Consider the following 16,190-nt stretch of genomic DNA (forward strand, 5'->3'; position numbering starts at 1 on the left):
TAATAATGTCTCCATTTTCACAGGCCTAATGACTGATGATATTGAGACCTGGAATCTTTTGAAAAACGTTTTTATCATTAACTTTCTGTCCACTTTTTCAAAACTAATTGGATCACTCTTGTACACAAAACACTAGACAAAACTAAGCTGACTTTACCAGTTTGTCATATTTTTGAATCTTACATTCATACAATAGCTTAGTAACTACATTTTTTTCCTCTGTGTACCTCTGGCTGCTTTGCATCTGTCCAGAGGTACTGTTGCATCAAACTGCTCGTTAATAAAGACTTCACTTGCTATTATACTTTTGCCTACAGCTATAGAAACACAAGTGACTATTTCATCATTATCTTCAATTTTCATCCCATTTACCCATTCCTAAAAATGTATTATACTATGGTACGATTCAGAAAAGGTTTGTCCGTTTTACGATCTACTCCATATGACTCATAGCAGTAGCCTTGCCTGCCTTGGTTTCACCTTTGGGTTTTACCCTATTCCCTATAATCTTGTGACAGTCTAAAATGTGAGTTTGTTATTCTCCTTAAACTATCACTCATCTGCTTATTATATACCTCAAATTAGGACTTAGCATTTTTAACTCTTTATTTCATGTAATTACATACAAGATACAGACCTAACATTAGCTTCTTTACACTGTCATCAATATCAAACAGGACTTGCTTGCACACCTTTCCCATGATCAAACTTACAATCAATGACCAGCTTCCCTTTTTTCTCTTGTACATATTTATCATAAGCAAGCACAAACTTACACAACTACAACTAGGCTGATTCTTACTGAAGGAAGCCCCCTTCTATCAACCTCCCTTCTATCAACCTCTCTTAGTTCATTTATCAAGACCATTCCATCTGTCCAATTAAAAGATGCAACTTCTCTCATAAAAGGAATGCTTTGACATATTTGTCTGCTTGCATTTTAGACATGTTATTCTAATACTAAAATAAATTTAATACTCACAGCCACATCTCCACATGCTTATCTCTGGAAAATCTGTAATATGCCTCAAGTTGTGTTTCTTTCCAAACTTTCCCCGACATAAATTCTTGCTTTCACACTCCCAAAAAAAAAAAAAAAAAAAAAAAACACCTTACAATAATATTTGTTTTGCTACTTCTTTATAAACCTTGTAATAAATACTGGAGCTTTTCTCCCCGGGCCTCTACTGAAAATGGACATATATCCAGCTAGACTAGCCCAGTCAACAAATGTAAAATAAAATAAATAAAAATTTTTTTGTGGAAGCAAAGGCACCCTTGAAGAATTTTAACTTGTTTAATTATATTAAGGGTGACACAACATGGATCCGCTTTCTTTAACAAAGAGCTAGGTTTGAGCAGATCAGTTCAGTGGTTAGATATGTCATACCAATTTTTCCACCTCCCTTCCTTATACCAACAAAAGTTGGTTATACTTTCTGGAAACCACTATGGACTACTCCTGGGTGGCTTGCCACTTGGAAAGATTAAACATTATGAAAAAATCATTACAGCAGCTTCTTAAAATGCAAAACCTTTATTTAACAAACAAAAAAAAAAGGCAGATAGCATACTTTGTGGCTAACATCAAGAAAACCAGAAGATCAATAGCTAACATCATGCATGTATGTAGCTTACATATTCTACCAAAATTCTCTATTGCTATTTTTACTGAATTGTATCTGTATTGCTATTTTTATTGCATTGTATATCTTTGGAGCTTTTCTCCCCGGGCCTCGTCTGAAAAAGGGCAATAGCTCAGCCAGACACTCCTGGTCAACAAATGTAAAACAAATAATAAATAAATAATCATGTAATTTGTTTAATGCAGGGAGCACAGTCTTCTTGCACCTCCCCCCTTCATATCCTTTTCTAGCAGGATCTGCATGCCAAAAGATATGTTTCCATGTTGACAGTCACATCAAGTTTTCCCCAGTGTCCAGTTTTACCTTCCAACTTGCCCTGAAGCTGTGCTCCAGGCAGGTTTTTGGTACAGCTGCATTCTCCTATGGAAAAACCCCAAACTAAAATGGAATGAGATAAAACATTCTTAACACAGGAAGTTACCTCTATTTGTTCTTGTCCTTTCTGCCTCTTTAATGCCTAACTTTGACCTTTGCGATTCAGTTTTTAACTTTCATGTTATATTCCCATCCTGAGATTTTTTTTTACATGACTCAGGAAGTGTCAAAAAGACCCATTACACTGAGAAATATGATTTACTGTTGTATTCCAAAAAGTCTACATTATCTAGGCAAAGCTGAGGTCACCTCTCTTCCGGGTAACAGTTCAGCTCATAAAAACACAGACAAAGAAGCTGAATACACAGAAGTAAAGCATATCAAGCAAAGAAAATGCAAGGTAGAGGGCATTTTGCTGCCACATTTTCCTCCCCTGTTAAGATCTAACACTTGGGATTTTTTGCAAGGTGATGAATACTGAAAAGAGAGAACCAGAAAAATGTACTACAGTACAGCCAAGTGACAAACTCAACCTGACACCGGATTGTGTATTCTTATACCTCCTCACCCTCCATCTGGTTATTTGGTGAAGTTACTGCCACTTTTGCTGTCCTGTTAATTGTTATACATTTTTGAAGAATGGGTATGTGCAAGCACAAAAAGAGTGAGAATTTAACTTGCATACTAGCTTCTCTTTGATAGAAGGTTACAAGATTGGGAAATGCAATTTTTCACATGAAGTGAGTGAAGATCCTGCTGATGACACTCCTTAGTAGGGTTCTCTCTATGCCATAAGCTGCCTGACAACTAAACTTACTTCAAAAGACCCCTTTAAGATGCAACTTCTTGCAGTCTGTGTCAGTTTCTGAATCAGTGAGAAGCTGACATAGCATAAGATTGAACTAGAGTCACTAAAATGGCTATTGAGCTAGAATGTGCTTGCTCCTGATAGTGGTTAGCTTACTTGACTTTATTTACTGATTCTTTTTCTGACCTTAAAATCTGAGGGCTCAGGCATGACTAATCTCCCTTTATCCATTGCTCCTGCTGTACTCTCTGGATTTACTGCACTTATGCACAACAGAATGCATTGCTTAGAATGCAGCTGGTGAATCTTTTTCCATTTAGTTATTGCCTGACACTATGCTAGAAGAAAGGCTTACACCCAAGATTGATGAACAGTAGAATCACAGAAAGAAGAAGGAAAATATTATCAACACAGATCCCTATGTTTGTTCAGCTACACCACCACAATCTAATTGCATAACCAAATGAGTGGCAGATTTGGAAGGACGCACTCCTCCAACATCAGCAAGACATGTAAAGTATTACCAACTCTATGGAGCTGATAAGGAGACTTTGTTTACAATCCATAATTTCTCTATATGAAGTACCACCCACCTATCAGTACAGAAACACAAGGAAAAACCTTCTTTTGATTCAAAGTGAGGCAGGTTAAGCAGGCATTCAAGTGACAACATTTGGCCCATTGCTGTAAAGACTGCACAGATCCGATACCATCAAAATGTATGATAGGATCAAACACAGATAGTAAAATAACCACTGGAGAACCCTAAGGGGGCAGTGTGGACTATTCAGATGCATATTACCAAAAGACCTAAAACAAGAACTTGAACTCTACACACAAGACCCATACTATTAACAATATCAAGTTTCCCTAATGATCAATGGTAATTAGGCCAAAATGCACATAGTTCAAGAATATGTGTACTGTAGTTGAGATGATTTTATCCACCTGATGAAAATTCCCAAAGAATGAAAAGGATACGGACAAAAGGTATAAAACTAAGCAGTCCTAATAGGGAACTGCCACCAACCAAATTGTAGAAGTATGGAAAGAGTACACCTCCTCTGTTAAACAGTAAACTAGTAACATCACAGGACTGCAGAGATACTATGATTCCACAGAACTTTTATGTCCTTCATATCCACAAAGCACATCCAACAATCTGGAAGTAGCACAAGATGGTCTAGACATTAACCTTCTTGATATTTTACACTGTTCACATGAGGAATGAGCCTATGTGGCCAAGACAATCTATGACAGACCAGAAGATCCACTTCAGTTTCACAGCTACTCAAGAATAAACACTGTGTGAATGATAAACCAAAGGGAAAGAATCTTGCATTACTTCACAGAACTTTTGTAAGTCAGTAAGTTTAAATAATTTCCAACAATCTGGAAAAAATATTGAGAAGATGACCTAGGAAGGAATCTTCTTGATGTTTACACTGATCACATGCCGACTGAAGGTGCTCATGTCTATGACAGTCTGGGACACTCTCCAATCCACTCTTCTGACAATAATAAACAGACAAGGAAGATCCAACCTATTCCAACTAAGTTCTCCCTTCCACCATATCTAGTCACTGTGAAAACTTTTAGAAGCAACCATCTGGATTAAGGATAGACAAAAGTCCACTCATTCTTGTCAAACTTATTAGGTTTCAGGTGAAAAGAAACTTCAGTTTATGGCTATCCCCCACGACTTAGTATTCTAAGACCTTCTTGGGGAAGCCATAAAAGAAATCAGGCAGTATACTGTTTACCTGTCCCACACCTCATTTGTATTACTTGTTGACTTGCTTAGCTAAATAAATGAACACCATCCAAATGGGAACTTTATTATAAAATATGACTTTAAAGTTTTTTTTTTCATCGTTTTTTTGCCTCCTGTTCAACATGTCCCCAAATTACAGAGATCTCATACTTCCCAATCAAAGCATGTTAGGTTTACTTTCCCCCAGACAAGTGCCCAGAGACCCCATCTAATACATGTACAGGCTACGACAAATGCAGTCCCCAGTCCAAATTAGTCCTAACTGCCCTGTTGACCAGGACCTCAGGGTGTTTGTGCTTCCCTTAACTAGGAGCGGACAGGGTCATCTTCCATTAGTAAGCCCTTCTTTTCAAAATGTGCTGTAAGTTCAATTTCTATTAGCCTTAATCCCATCATTGTGGAGCACCTTATTTCTTCCCACAGGCAAATGTATGCTCCCATACACCCCTTTGAATGTTGTCACACTGGCTTGGGATACCAAACTGATCATGTCCTGCTCAATAGCTTACAGCAAGCCTCCACTTGCTGGGAGATACATTTGAATAGGAACCACTTCTCCCTTCACCGGAGTGGGTGAGTGAACAATGCCACTCACTCTACCCACTGGGCCTGGCTTCTCCAGCACCCAAGTTGCTAATCAAACTTGGGTCGTTCATCCCTTTATGCCACTCAGACAGGCACATAATTAACAGGATATGCGAATACTGTAAGAGACTGGTGTTGGGCTGAATGATTAGGTCTGTCCTAAATGATTAATGACTTCACTAAACTCAATATTAAGACTGGTCTTCTGGAAACACTACAGTGACAAAGACAAAGGGGTCAATGTCCTTCTGGACTGCTTGAGTGGCCACTGTCCTGTGTTTCTTACTAATTCAATAAAATAACCTCAATAAGATTAAACCCAGATTAATAAATGGGAAGTTCATTCCTCTGGGGAGGGATCCAGACCTGTTAAGCAGCCTTGTACTGACTAGACCCAGGTGCTTCACTGCAGTGACCTTGAACTTGTTTGTGATGGCTTTTCAAACAGCCTTCTCTCAATCTAAAATTTATACCAGGCTCTAATAAAATTTACAGGGTTCCTCCTATCTCACCAAAAATAAAAATAAAAAGAAACAAAAAGCAAAAACCCTTCAAACTTAAATAAAATGTTTATAAACGCTGAAAGGTTATAAGCACAACAAAATGTCACAATCAATTTCAAAAATTCAAAAAGGACGGCAGGTTTTCAGTCAAGACTGTCAAGTCTAACTACCTTAAAACAGAATATTTGTTTCTTTATCAGCAAGAAAATTTTAGTCTGCAATTTAGCATGTTCTAGGCAACTAATTGCACTCTTATAATTATTTTATTATTCCAGATACTACCCTGTCCTTCCACCTTCAACTGCTAACTCCCTACTAACAGCCACCACAGATACCCTTATATCCTCTACTTCATCAACATGAATTTCAAAATCCTGAAACGGAAAAAAAAATGTAAAGAGAAAAGCATATCTGAATAGGCCTGAATGTGAAATACAGCTAATATTGTTAAGCAAGGGAACATCCCCCAGTGAGTACATGGGGGTGTCCCCCTCTAAAACCCCCTATCTACTTACTGTAACACCAAGGCTGCAATATGATGAAAGTAAAGTAATACCAGGGTTATGAATAATGAGGTAGTCTGTTTTTTGTCTGCAATGCTGTACATTAGGCCTAAAATAAATAGGTAGGGATGATAAAAGAAAACATTCCGCCTGCATAAAATAATCTGTTAGTACACATTCAGACTTCTTTATGATTTTTACATTATTTCTTTCTGATTTTCATAATTCCTGTGAAATATTTTGTTTCTCTTGCAAAGAAAAAAGGATTTGCTATAACAAGAAGCTATTACTCTAAGGCATTAAGTCCACACAGATGCAAAAGATCAAAACATAAAATAAGAATATGAATGTCACTATTTTTGTTACTGTAGCATCTAAGGAAAAGGAATCTAATTTTCAAAGGTAATGCTGATGTCGGAATAGCAAGAGACAATCACATGTAAATCCATCTTTAAAATAATCTCAAAAGCACTTCACAAATTAAACATTTACTCAGATAGTAACCCTGAAGTGAACAATACATGAATGTAAAATAAAACATCTTATTTTAGATAAATTATATTGTTTCTTCTTATTCTAAATGAATACTAAAAACTGTAACAAGGGAATCTGGCACTGGGAGTGAAACAACCATTTTGACCCCACTTAAAAATATAAAATCTATACAGCACAAAAAATGATTATCTGGTACTGTTGCTCCATACAAACTGGTACTTGACAGCTATACCCTTTCTACAGCTTTGGTCATCATACATGCTTAAAACTCACCTATATGCGTACACCGTGCCTGGATAGATCCCTCTTCTTTCTCTCTGCTTCCACTCACTTTCAGCAATTCATTGTAAAATCGGCAGGAAAGTAATGTAAAAAGAAAAAAATATACAGTTATGAAAAGTTGTAAAACTGAAGGTGAGGAAATACATAAAAAAACACTTATTAAAACTGAACTTTGTTTATTGGTATTCTGCAGGAACCATCCTTCTGGACAGTAAATATACTATATTTATTACAATGTAATTAACAGAACAGTCAAAGATGGCAGAGTACAGTAACAGTATCATATGATCTTTGTTTTTTATGGTACTGCTAGAAATAAGTACAACACATTTGATATAATGTGTTGTGTTTAATGCTGGGTTTGTAACTCATTTAATAAAAGGCCTTTTCTCAAGTATACAAACTGACACACATTTGAAAATACAAGAACAGTCAGTGCTAACCATATTAAAGGACTGCAGACAGTGTATCAAGTACCACCACTTTTTTCAGCAGAAATTATCATAAAATGTTATCAGTGTAGAAGTTTAAGTGATTACAACAGGTTGGTGTACAGTCAGACATACTGCCATAGCAGTCCATGAGAATCTAAAACTCTTGCAGTCCATCGTTCACCCTACTCTGGGGCTTGTGATATTTTCCCAGTCATACACTGGACTATAACTTGTGCAGATCACTACGTGATGGGGCCATATACAGCCCCCCCCAAAAAAAAAATAGTACACAAAGAAATGTTTTCTGTATTCTGTTTTTTTTTTTTACTCTACCCTGCTGAATAGAAGCAAAAAGGTACAGACCATGCTTTTGTCCTGCAACACATTTCTATCCCTTCTACTTTTGCACTGCTTGCCTTGCCCACTTACAGCTTCATAGGTAGTAATGCAGAAAACAAAAATTCTGGTAAGAGTACTGACCACTTTGAATCTTTGATTGGAATGTAGGTGGGTCCATGGGAATTCAGTTCTTCTGCCCATTTAGAAAACACAGTGATTGTATCTGTGGAACTTTGTGAAAGGGAATAATGGTGGCCATTTTCCATTCAGCTGGTATGAAGCCAGTGATTAGACTATGACTGAAAAGAGTACTCAATGGTGTTGCTAATTCATGTTGGAGCCCATGTAGGATCCAACCTGGGATGTTATCAGGTCCCATAGATGCTGTATTTTTGGCCTTAGAGAGAGCATCTATGACCTGATCTTTAGAGATACAAAGAAAGGGACAGATGATAGGGATGTCATGAGGTACGTGTGGTGGGGACAGGGTAGTGAAGTTTTCACAGAACCTGTCAGCCAACAGGTTAGCTATGTCCACAGGCTCATTGTATGTGGTATCATTAACTACCAGTTCTGCAAAATTTGGGCCTTTCCTCTTAGGTTACGGATGTAACTATAGAATGCATTGTGGTTGTCTTTAGTTGAGGAAGCCAGTTTAGATACAAGATGTTTTATTTGCTTGTTTAAGTTGAGAAGGGAGTGTTTCCAGTTTAGGAGGGCTTACTCCCTCTTAATCTTAGACAGCAATTTGTTTCTCTTATTGTAAAGCCTGTTAATGGCAATTGTCCACCAGGCAGGTTTGCTATTCCTTGAGGATCTTGTTTTAGTCCTATCAGGTACAGCAGAGTCAATGTAGTTATACAGGTGTTTGTATACAACACTGGTGTAGAGCTCAACATAGTTGCCAGTTCTATCTGAGGGAGGAGGTGCAGTGAAACTGTTTATACCATTCTGTAAGAGGTTATAATCTGCTTTGGAGAAGTTTTTTAGTTTAGTTGCTGCTTGGGGGTGGGTAGGCGTGATAGTTACTTCGAATGAGACCGATTTGTGGTCAGATCTCATCAGGGAGAACCTAACAGTGGGGTGCTACATTGGTCCTCCATATTGGTGAGCACCAGATCCAGGATGTTGGCACCCCTTGTGGGGGTTTCGACCAGCTGGTCCAGGGCATTGGAGTTAATGAAGTTGAGGAACCTTTAGGCAAGTGAGTTTGAGCATGAGTAATTTACCCAGTCAATGGATGGGTAGTTAAAGTCGCCCAAAACCATGGTGTTTGGATGTATCTTGATAGACTCAAGTAGATCTAAATAGGCAAAGTGGGTGTCCTGATTCATGGAGGGGGTCCTGTAGCTGGCAATGACTTAAATAGGTGTCCTACCAACAGTTAATTGCACCTGAAGAGTCTCCAGGGAGTCGCACTGTTTAACCAATCTGGAGGTATATTTATCTCTAATGAATATTGATACACAGCCTCCTTTTGCTTTCATGCCTTCAGTTTGAGGTCTGAACGTGTGGAATGAGTTGTAACCCAGTATATGCCTGGGGTGCTCTCCACAGCCTAGAACCAGGTCTCCGTGACTGCACAAATGTCTGCGTCTCCCAAGGTGAGGTCAGCTTCCAGTAAGTACTGTTTCATGTTGAGACTCCTGGCATTTAGCAGCATAACCTTGAGGTTGTTTTTGGATGAAGTTTTTACTTTTGGAATTTTTTTCCTTAAAAAACATTGCCTAAAAAAGACACCATGGGGGTGGCAAGAACCTTAGCCAGTAGCCGAAATCCCAAAGGTGACAGATGAATACCATCTCTGGCAAAGCATTGAGGTTTATCATGTGATCTCAGGCAGACAGATAAGCATTGAGGTTTATCATGTGATCTCAGGCAGACAGATAGTGGATCCCATTAGAATGACACCAAAAACTAAGCCAATTATTGAAGTCAATCATTTCCCGTTTGTACTGAGGCATCATCCTAGGTGAAGGTAAAATGCTGCTTGAGCTAGGGACGTACCTGCCTGAGACATAGTATGAGAGCTCAGTCATGCCTCTCTTCATATAGTCCAGAGAGGTAATTTGCTACTTTGGCTTTTGAGGCCATTAATTATTAGGCCCACATGACTAGATGTGCCTGGCTTTTCTCTTCCACCTGGGAGGGATTGGGGGTGGGGTTGACGGATATGCCAGATTCAGACAGTAAGATTTCTGTTCTTTCTCTCTAAGTTTTGCATCTCAGGCAGCTCAACATTCCATTAAATCCAGCTATGATGCAGTCAGTGCCTTTTCTAGGGTAGCTACATCTGGTTCTGTCATGAGAAGATGCTCTTTGTTGTGCCTCAAAGCCTTACCTGAGAATATTAAGGCCAAACTTTTAGATTCTCTTTTAGACAACCAGAATCTTTTTGGTACTGCTGCTGCTGAAGAATTGTTTAAAACTCTGCAGGATAATAGCAGGGTTATGCAATACCTGAAGAAAATTTTTGTATCCCCTGTACCCAAGTTTCAGAGAAACTATCCATCAAACTCTTCCTTTATCTGTAGGTAGCCTAGATAACTTCCTAGGAGCAAAAGGGTTACTAAGAAGATTTTCCCAGAAAAACCCACTCAATTCTACAGGCCAAAATCCTTTTCCTGACAAATCTTTCTCTGATATCCAGCCTCCTCCTCCCCTTGCCCCCTATGCTAACCCTTTCCTTTTCTGTTTGGCAACAAGCAACTACAGATGCCTGGGTTCTCTCCATCATCCAACATGGTTATTTTAAGGAGTGGAAGTGCCTTCCTCCATTTTCCTGCCTCTCTCAGCCTCCTCTTAGCTAGCTTCCTCATTCTACTTTGGTTTTGGCAGATCTGGTGGAACAGGGAATCATCCAACCTGTTCCCTTGTCTCAGCAGAGAAACAGGTTTTTATTCCAGAATGGTTCTGGTTCCCAGGAAGGAAGGGTTGTGGAGGCCCATCCTAGACATATCCTTTCTCAACACCTTTCTCAGTGTTCCTTCCTTCAGGATGCTGTCTCTTCAGGCACTTTTCCCTCTTTCGGTTCCCCAAGCTTTTCTGGTATCTCTGGATTTTAAGGACATGTTTTTATATTTCTCTGTTTCTTCCTATCATTATCAGATCTCTTCTTTGCCTTTTGGTCTTTCCACAACTCCAAGGATATATACCAAAAATATCTGACCCCTGTGGTTACCTGCTGCAGACTTCAGGAGAATTCAAACATTGCCTTATTTAGACAACCTTCTAATTCAAGTCCCCCCTCATCAGCTCCTACTTCAAAACTACACTTCAGTATGCTTCCCCTGCACCGTGTGGGGTTTAATCTCAAAAAGTCTGTGTTGACTCCCTCTCACGACCAAGTGTTTTTGGGATGTAGGATTCAGACCATCCCAATGATGGCTTGTCTCCTTTCCAAGGTCCTCTCTGACTGCTTATTTCCAGTCAGTTCTTCCTGCAAGGGAATTTCTCCAAGCCCTGGGGTACATATCTTCTACCATTCCAATGACTCCTTTTGCCAAACTCTAAAATGGTATCTGAAGACTCTTTGGCTTTGGCACTGCCACATTATGAAGTATTTGGTCTCTCTCTGACCTTGTCTCAAGCTCAAAAAAATTAAGAATAAAAACATCAAAAATGCACTTGTTAAACATATATTGGAATGTCCAGTGCACTATTTTTCTTTTAGAGCTTTACAATGTGTCCACAAGGATGTGAGGGGCGGTGATACTAATATCATTTAGAGCAGGTTGAGTTAAAGTGCATACTGAGACATCAGGCACATAGGTATCCAGGGATCAACAGCAGTGTTAGCATAAAGCCTGTTTTAAATGGGCGTAGATCTCAGAAAAAACAGAAGCATTGAAATATGATGAAATCACCAGCACCTAATGAATGAAATAATAAGATCTCCTTGTTGATTAGCTGTTTTTCATTATAAAATATGTACATATTTTTAGATTTTTATAGGATCTGAAGAAGTGTAGTTCTACACGAAAGCGCTTAGTCTTTTTTTCATGATTATTTGCTTTTTATTAAAAGTGAAGTCTTCTGTCATGGTTGTCCTGCTGGTCTTTATTTCTACAATAGTATTTTGTTCTTGTAGCTTGGACTCTTGGTATACACTGGTGATTGTTTTTCTGCAGGCTCTGTTGGTAGGTTCATCAGAATTCCATAAATCCAGGTCTGTCTTTTCAGGTTGGTAGGTTCATCAGAATTCCATAAATCCAGGTCTGTCTTTTCAGATTCCACTCCCTGCTCAGGAGCTGTATACCGATGCTTCCAATCATGGTTAGGGAGCCTCCTCCAACAACCTGAAAGTCTGTAATCTTTGGTCCCATCAACAAATGACAGACCATATCAACATCAAATAGATGAGGGCTCTACTCCTAGCTCTCCAGACCTTTCACTCTCTTTGGGTTCCAGGTCCTGTGAAGGTTTTTACAGAAAATACCACAGTCATGTGGTACGCCAACAAGGAAGGGGGCATAAAATCTTATATTCTTTGCAAGATGGCTCTTTAGGCTTGGGATTTTGCAGTCTGACATCACCTAGTTCTTTAGGCAGTTTGCATTCCTTCAGAGCACAATCTAGTGGCAGACTCTTTGAGCAGGTCCAGGACAAATCTTCAAGAATAGATGCTTCACAGGCAGGTGTTTCTGGACATTGTATATTAGTGGAGTACTCTTCATGTAGATTTTTATTACCTCCCTCTGATATCTTTTTCTTGGAAGGTGATGTTTCTGTATGCCTTTCCTCCACTTCCTCCGTTTCCCAGGTTCCTGTACAAGGGCAAGTGAGACACACCCACAATCTTGATGGTGACCTCCCTTTTGGCCCAGATAGCACTGGTTTCCCCTTCTATTTCACCTAGCCAGGGGCAATCATTACAAGTTACTTCAATGGATCTTCTCTCAAGACAAGGGATCGATCTTTCACCCTCGCTTGCCCACATTTTGATGGACACTTTGGGTGATATAGTTTGGATTCCTTTCAATCACAACATTTTCTGAAGATGCACTTCCAGTTTTGCAGGAGGCCAGAAAACCCACTACTAGAAAATCCTATGTGGCTAAATGGAAGATTTTTATTTGGTGTCTCAAGCATGACCTGGACCCTATTTTTGTGGATGTCCATAAGGTCCTTTCTTATTTGTGTGAGTTGCTCAGTGCTGGTCTGCCATATTCATTAGGCAGCCATTTCTGCATGTCTGCCTCAGAGTGCACATGTGGCTTCTACTTTTGAAATCAAACAATTTCAGAAGGCATCTTTCATTACCAGGCCTCCAACTAAGCATATTCCTCCTTCTTGGAACCTTAATTTTGTTCTTGAAAAATTGACTGTCTCCTTTTGATCCTGCCTTTTCTTCCTTGTGCATTTTACTTGAATGACTGTATTGTTTGTGGCTCTAACTTGTGGCCTCTGAATTTCAAGCACTCATGATGGCTACTCCCTTTTTGTTTTTCACAAGAACTGTGTGTCTCCTTGTACCAATCCTTCTTTTATGTAAAAGGTGGTTAATGATTTGTCCTTGAATTAGTCTATTCACCTTCCCCCCTTTTTTCCTTTTCCTCGGACTTCTAGTGAGAGGGTGTTACACGCTATGGATTTACATTTACAGTTGAGATATTACTTGGAATAGACAAACACATCAGAAAATCTGAACAACTTTTTGTTTCCTTTCATGCCAGGAAATTGGGTTTGTCAGTATCTAAGGAAACCATCTCTTCCTGGATTTCTTAGGCCATTTCTTTAGGTTATTCTTTTCATGGAAAGCAGCTTTCCTCTTCTGTTTGTGCTCATTCGACTCTCTGGTGCTTTTTTCAAGGGTCTGGATAGCAGATCCATCTTGGAAGCTGCTACTTGGTTTGCTGTTCACACTTTTACCAAACATTACAAGTTGAATATCATTTGCATGGCCAGGGCAGGTTTTACCAGGGCCATTCTTCATGGATTTGAGGAGGGATCTTCTCTACCTTCCACCTCCCATACATTCTGGTAGCTTTTGTACTCTCCCAAGAGTACAGAGTACTGCAACAGTGATAAAGAAGGACACAGTACAGTTGTGTAAAATCTTACCATAACAGTAGATGTCCTATTTCTCACTGTTGCAGTATTCTGTCCCTCCTTCCTGCCCCCTATAATTTTCTGTTGCTCTATCTCTGGTCAAGGGGTCCTTTCATCCTTTTCTTCTTCCCTTCCTGGATGTGCATATTATCACTTTCTCTGGGGCTGCTGTGGTTCTCCTGGGACACTTCAGTTCTAAGGATTAGGTGTGTGTGTATATCACATATGTACCTTATGCCTTGCATGTAGGACATATGTCTAACATACGACGCCTGGGAGGTGTAAAGGATTTGATATATTGGATGGAAATTAGGCTATCCTTGACAGGATATCCCAAGAGTACAGAATACTGCAATGTCAATGAATTTCCATGCTTGTTAAGGTACTACTTTGATATCAAGTGGAGAATGGCAGCAGTATACGTAAATGTTAGAAAGTATAATTCTTTTAGATTTATGACCAGAGATGGTGCAATTCACAATTTATCATTCACCTATAAAATATTTTTCCCCAGATAGAAGAGTAGAATAATCTCAGAAAAGACACAATTACCTATACTGCTTAATGACTGCATTTTACATTGCTCCAGAAGTGTCACTATCTTATATCCATTCCACAGACCTTTGCCCTTACTATGTCAGGTCTCATAATGTGATTTAGTTATGATATCACTATCCACAGTGCTGGTCAGCCATGTGCATTGCTCTAACATGTCCTGTGGCTTGGCTTAATCTTACCCCTCATTTATACCCTTGAGGGAGGATACATTACAGTTATGAAGTGAATGAAGGGACCACTACAGGCACTGCTATGCAAACACAGATGGCATAGTTTGCATTTTACTCCTGTGTTTGCAGCATTCATGAAGAAAATTTTGGAAAGGGCAAATCCACCTTCCCTAGATTATTCTGTTTGACAACTGCCCCTCTGTGCATTTACAGTGATCTATTCTACTGACATAATGTTGTGGTACCTGCTGCATTGATATTTTTAACAGTCATGGCTTAAAACTGATGCAGTGTTTTGAAACTTCTGACAGTTGTACAGTATCAGACAACTGATTTTTTTTGGGTAATCTGTGGGTTGACCATTAAAAGGTATTAATCCTCACTGCTTTTCTAACACAAGGGAAGATTATGCCCAACACAGACAACATTCAATTGTACAGATAAGCTTTACAAATAAAAACAAGGTCATATAAAAATAAGTGATAGTGGGTTGCCAGAGTGGCATTTCCTTAAAGCATTCCAGAATGGTCTGTTAAATTCTAATGAGTTAATGCCTTCATTATTATTAGTGTATACATCTGTGCTGATTTTAAATCTGTATGAAGATAAAGACAAAAGCTGTCTCCACAGCACAAACTGATAAAGTCCCAACTGTGACCAAGTCTACTAAAGACTGACTTGTGACCCAGACACTGAAGGAGTCAGCTAGGGAGGTGGGAGTGAATGGCCACTGCGGGCTTATCCATTCTAGGGGATGGGAAGCAGTCTGACCCCCCGCAATGCCGACTCCCAGAGAAGAGAGGTGTAGCATCAGGTGGCATTACAGAATAATCCATGCATAGGTTCATAGGTGTTTACTAGGCTAATGACTATGAGGGCCATTTTAAGCCTAGCTATGCATCCCAAATTTCAGACAAGTTCTGGTACCCTTGATAAGTGTAAGCAGGAGCTTGGGAGATGAAACATTTACAAGCAGGGGCCTGGGAGATGAACCATTTACAGATTACCTGTGCCAATGAGAGACATACAGTAGGTACCAACTCAGCGATAAATTTCCTGTTCCCCATCCAATTGTCTGAGTTACACTTGAATTAGGTTAAGGAGGAACTCTGCTTCACATGGATGGGGAGCCTGTTCCAGAGATGGGGTAGTCTCTGTGATACATACCTGTCTCTAGCAGGTCCTACTTGCATCACAGGCAAGGTTTAAGTCTTTAGAATGGGCAATTCTGGTGCTGTTTGTTTTGTGGATATGCAGGAGGTCCATCAGAATGGGGTCTGACAATGCCCTCTATGCCAGGCATAGAGCTCCCGTGAACAGTCTGCAAAAGATAGACTACAGGGATAGGGCCTTGAGGAGGTCTGCATAGGAGATTTTACTTATGCCATGTATTCTTTTAGTGAGGAACCTCTGTGGACATTGCAATTTTTGGGCACTGTACTCAATGATAGGTCTGATGAATGCTGAATACAGTGGTACAAAGACTTCCTTTGACCTAGATGTCATACCTTTGTTTATAAGTTGTGCAACACTGAATGATTTCCTCACTACTGTAGACACGTGATGGTCAAAGGCTAGAATACTTTCTGTGCGTGTCCCTAAGTCCTAACTACTGGGTCAACTCTAAGGGGTGTGTTGTCAATATGATAATTACCAGGGGTGGATGACTTCCAGAAGGATACTACTATGGATTTCTTGGCATTTACTTTTAGTCCATGGCTCTGATA

General features: G+C 39.5%; 1 protein-coding gene across 1 annotated transcript in view; it reads right to left on the reverse strand.

The window, feature by feature from the left end:
• ZFTA (zinc finger translocation associated) overlaps positions 1 to 16,190 on the reverse strand; it is a 460,732-nt gene that overhangs the window by 377,872 nt on the left and 66,670 nt on the right. Inside the window, exon 3 of the mRNA XM_044075129.1 lies at positions 6,903 to 6,959. Coding sequence (XP_043931064.1) covers positions 6,903 to 6,959 — 57 coding nt within the window. The remainder of the gene's footprint in view (positions 1 to 6,902; positions 6,960 to 16,190) is intronic.

The sequence above is a fragment of the Protopterus annectens genome, chromosome 6.part0 (assembly GCF_019279795.1).
Source record: "Protopterus annectens isolate FY-2018-M chromosome 6.part0, PAN1.0, whole genome shotgun sequence".
Classification (NCBI taxonomy): domain Eukaryota; kingdom Metazoa; phylum Chordata; order Ceratodontiformes; family Protopteridae; genus Protopterus; species Protopterus annectens.